The 3818-nt window shown below is 43.7% G+C and overlaps 1 protein-coding gene across 1 annotated transcript; it reads left to right on the plus strand.

The window, feature by feature from the left end:
* The first annotated feature begins 509 nt into the window (after positions 1-509).
* Positions 510-1664, plus strand: LOC133831909 (uncharacterized). Its single transcript, XM_062262314.1, has 3 exons — positions 510-756; positions 994-1414; positions 1481-1664. The coding sequence occupies exons 1-3, from the start codon at positions 510-512 to the stop codon at positions 1662-1664; spliced, it is 852 nt and encodes a 283-aa protein (XP_062118298.1).
* Positions 1665-3818: the final 2154 nt, after the last annotated feature.

Consider the following 3818-nt stretch of genomic DNA (forward strand, 5'->3'; position numbering starts at 1 on the left):
GCTAACCTGAGGCTGGTCGGGCTTTTGGCACCTCACCAGGATGTGAGGGAGTCAACAACGGGGAGTGCCACTGGCGAGCAGATTCCCGAGCAACACCCAGACGTGTCGCAACCTCAAAGGAGGACGATGACTGGTGTGAAAATCAGGGAGTCCTCCAGCACCCCGCGAGCTGCTGCTCCCCCTGCCCCACTGGGAAAGGGAAAAAAGAAAGCCACCAAACCCTCTTCTCCCACCGGCGGGTCCTCAGATGAGAACGGTATTGTTTTCTCATTCTTAGATAGTTTGCCAATTTCCTGTCACTTATTTGACGGGGATGGAGAATTTAATTATACTCCAAACTTAAATTCAAATTTCTTCCAGGCAGTAAGTGAGGGTAGAAGTAGTTCAGTAAGTAATGTAGCGACCAGTAGTTGTAGCACGGGTACTTTACTTATAATCTCCTTACTTTCTTTTTTAGTTCCATCTATATATTTTGTCTCACTGCTCGTATTGTTTACTTTTGTGCAGATATGTCGTCTGAAGACGTGTTCGAGCATTACAAGGCCGCTGCTGCTTCCTCAAGCAAGAAGAAAAACAACAAGAGGGTTCGGGGGGAGAGCTGCAAAACTGCTTCAAAGAAGGCCCAGACTGAGGGTCCTTCAGCAGCTGTTCCTTCGAAGGAAAACATGCCACCTCCCTCTCCACTTGACCAGCCACCCTCAACTCCACCGGTCGATCAGCACCCCACGCCTCCAGCGCCTTCTGACCAGCCACATCGTACTTAGCCCGAAGGCTCGCTATCCAGCACTGTGGTCAGTTTGGCCAGGGAGAGAATATACAAACTCTCCAAACACAAACATAGTCAAGAGGCCATTGATGGTACCATCTCCATGGAAACCGACCATATAATAAATCGAGGGCTGAATGAGATAGTCAGTGTAAGTTGCTTTTTGTTGCTGAGTAATTTACTTTTAATTTTCTGCCATCACCTTATTCTTTTCATCTGGTCACAAGGATTGCTAACCATAATTGCTGGATGGCGCCGTGCGGGTGCAATGGTCTTCCAGACCAAAAACTTTTACACCAGGCTCACTGAGGCAATGAAGGCACTCGAGGGAAAGAATGCTGACCTACTCGAGAAGAACACTGAACTGACCAAGCAGAACGATGAACTGCTTGAGAAAAACATAGAGCTGAATAAGCAGAACGATGAACTGCTCGAGCAGAAAGCCACGCTGACCGAGGAGTTGTTGGAAAGCCGGGCCGCCCTGAACAAATCCAATGAAGATAAAGAAAAATTCAGGGAGAGTGCCAAACTCAATTACCAACAATCCAAACAGCTTGAGCTCGATCTGACTGCGAGCAGGAAGGAGACAGAGGAGCTGGAAAGGCGCGTGAAGGAGCTCGAAGAAACTGATGCCAAAAACTTGGAGAAGTATAAGGAAGCCACCCACCTTTGCTTCTACGAGTTTTGGAAGCACAATTAGAAGGCCGACTTCAGCTATCTGTCCAAGCGCTTGAGACAGACTCTAATGTCCCAATGCACCATTCGCCTGGAGGAAGAAGAAAGGGTTAAAATTCCTGCTTCTCCAGAGATTTCCCTGGCAACGGGGATTGACAGCGCAGACAATGAAGCTGGCACTGTTGTCGACCAGAACACTCCTCAAAATCCTCCAGCCTTGTAATCTTTTATTTTTCTTTTTATCTTTTGACTACACGACCTACGGGTCGTGATGTAAAGACAATTGCTTTTTTTAATTTTTAATTTTTATTGCTGCATGGGCATCTTTTACTTTTAACAAACAATTACATCCGAGCAGTTGCTGCTCGCGGTGTAAAGGAATTCCTTTTGATATTATAATATTTTTATGTTATTATAACATCTATTCGCTTGACCGAACTTAGTATAGTACTTTGGTTTGATTTAACAAAATACAAAATTTTGAAAAATACTTTAAGTACCCTAGCAAGCTTTCACTTATTTTGCTCATGTGTTTACATACCTTTCGATATGCTTTGCTTACTAGATGCCTTATATGCCCCCCAAGTGATTGAGGAGCTTTAGGTCCTTGGTCACTTGCCTTGACCAAAACCCGTTCAAATATTACTGCTTGGAGCAAAGAATTTAAAATGATAATACAACAAAACAACACACGTAATGAGCAAATACTTGTAATAAATACAATAATTTGCAAGAATGACTGGCTGCGCACAATTCCTTATATTTCTTGTAATAAATGGACAAAACTTGTCTGTACGAGTGATCAATAAGATCTTACACTTATAAGCGATCAGCACATAAAATTACCAACCCTTTTTCATAACTTGTAAAAAGTAAAATTAATACAAGCCAATTCTTTAAGAAGAATTGTTTATTGATAGTACTTGCGCAGGTGTTCTCCATTCCAATAGCGAGGAATGAGATCTCCATTTAAGAGAGCAAGTTTATAGGTGCCCAGATGGAGGACTTCTTCAATCTGGTATGGTCCTTCCCAATTAGGTTCGAGTACTCCAGCAGTCTGGTCGCGGGTGTTAAGGAAAAACCTTCGAAGTACTAGATCTCCGACATTGAATTTCCTTTCACGTACTTTAGAATTGAAATACCGGGCGACTTTTTGCTGGTAAGCAGCTACTCGGAGTTGGGCTTGCTCTCACCTTTCATCGACCAAATCAAGGGATTCCATCAATAGCTGGCTATTAGAGCCTTGATCGTACGTTATTCTGCAATGCGACGACGAATCTAACTCAACAGGAAACATAGCCTCATATCCATAAGCTAAGGAAAATGGAGTATGATCTGTCGCTGTTCGATGAGAAGTTTTGTACGACCAAAGGACTTCAAGAAATTGTTCTCGCCATGCTCCCTTTGCTTCCTCAAGTCTTTTCTTCAGAGTATCCTTTAACGTTTTATTGACTGCTTTGAGTTGTCCATTTGCTTGAGGATGAGCGACTGAAGAAAAGCTCTTGATAATTCCATGTCGTTCGCAAAAATCTGGGAACAGATCCCTATCAAACTGGGTGTCGTTGTTTGAGACAATCTTCCTTGGCAATCCATAGCGACATACGATTTTTTTCACCACAAAATCCAACACTTTCTTGGTCGTCATGGTTGAGAGTGGCTCAGCTTTGGCCTATTTAGTGAAGTAATCAACAACAACCACAGCGTACTTGATGCCGCCCTTTCCTGTAGGGAGAGATCTGATTAAATATATACCACAGACTGCAAACGGCCACTGACTTTGCATCTGTTTCAGCTCATTAGGGGCTGCTCGTGGAATTTTGGAGAACCTCTGGCACTTGTCGCACCTCCGTACAAATTCCATCGAGTCTTCATTCATTGTTGGCCAGAAGTATCCTTGCCTAGTCATCTTTTTTGATAAGTTTTGCCCCCCAGCATGGTCCCCACAAAAGCCTTCGTGTACCTCTTTCATCAATTCCTTGGCCTTCTCTTTTGAAATACATCTGAGGAGTGGCATTGAGTATCCCCTTCGGTACAAAATTCCATCGACCAGAATATATCTAGTAGCCTATCACTGAAGGGTCTTAGCTTTGTTTCTGTCCGCTGGTAAGACGCCTTGCATAAGGTACTCTATGTATGGTGCCATCCATGTATCAGCCGCTTGGATCACCAAAGAGGTTTCCTCTGCTTGGATGCTTGGCACAGATAGTCGCTCAACTGGCACTATGTTCAGAGTATCAGCATCCTTCGCACTTGCTAATTTGGCCAAAGCATCAGCGTTTGAATCCTGGTCGCGAGGTACTTACTGAAGGGTGTACCTGTCAACTACACTAATAGATCCTTCGTTTTGTTTAAGTAAGCAACTATTTTTAACCCTCGA

Source organism: Humulus lupulus, chromosome 1 (genome assembly GCF_963169125.1).
Source record: "Humulus lupulus chromosome 1, drHumLupu1.1, whole genome shotgun sequence".
NCBI classification, from domain to species: Eukaryota; Viridiplantae; Streptophyta; class Magnoliopsida; order Rosales; family Cannabaceae; genus Humulus; species Humulus lupulus.

Bases quoted from the DNA above. Each gene is read 5' to 3' on its own strand.
- LOC133831909 (XM_062262314.1), top strand. From the start codon at position 510: ATGTCGTCTGAAGACGTGTTCGAGCATTACAAGGCCGCTGCTGCTTCC. The intron at 757-993 runs GTACTTAGCCCG...TCTGGTCACAAG, and splicing joins GCCTTCTGACCAGCCACATC to GATTGCTAACCATAATTGCT. The intron at 1,415-1,480 runs GTATAAGGAAGC...GGCCGACTTCAG, and splicing joins GATGCCAAAAACTTGGAGAA to CTATCTGTCCAAGCGCTTGA.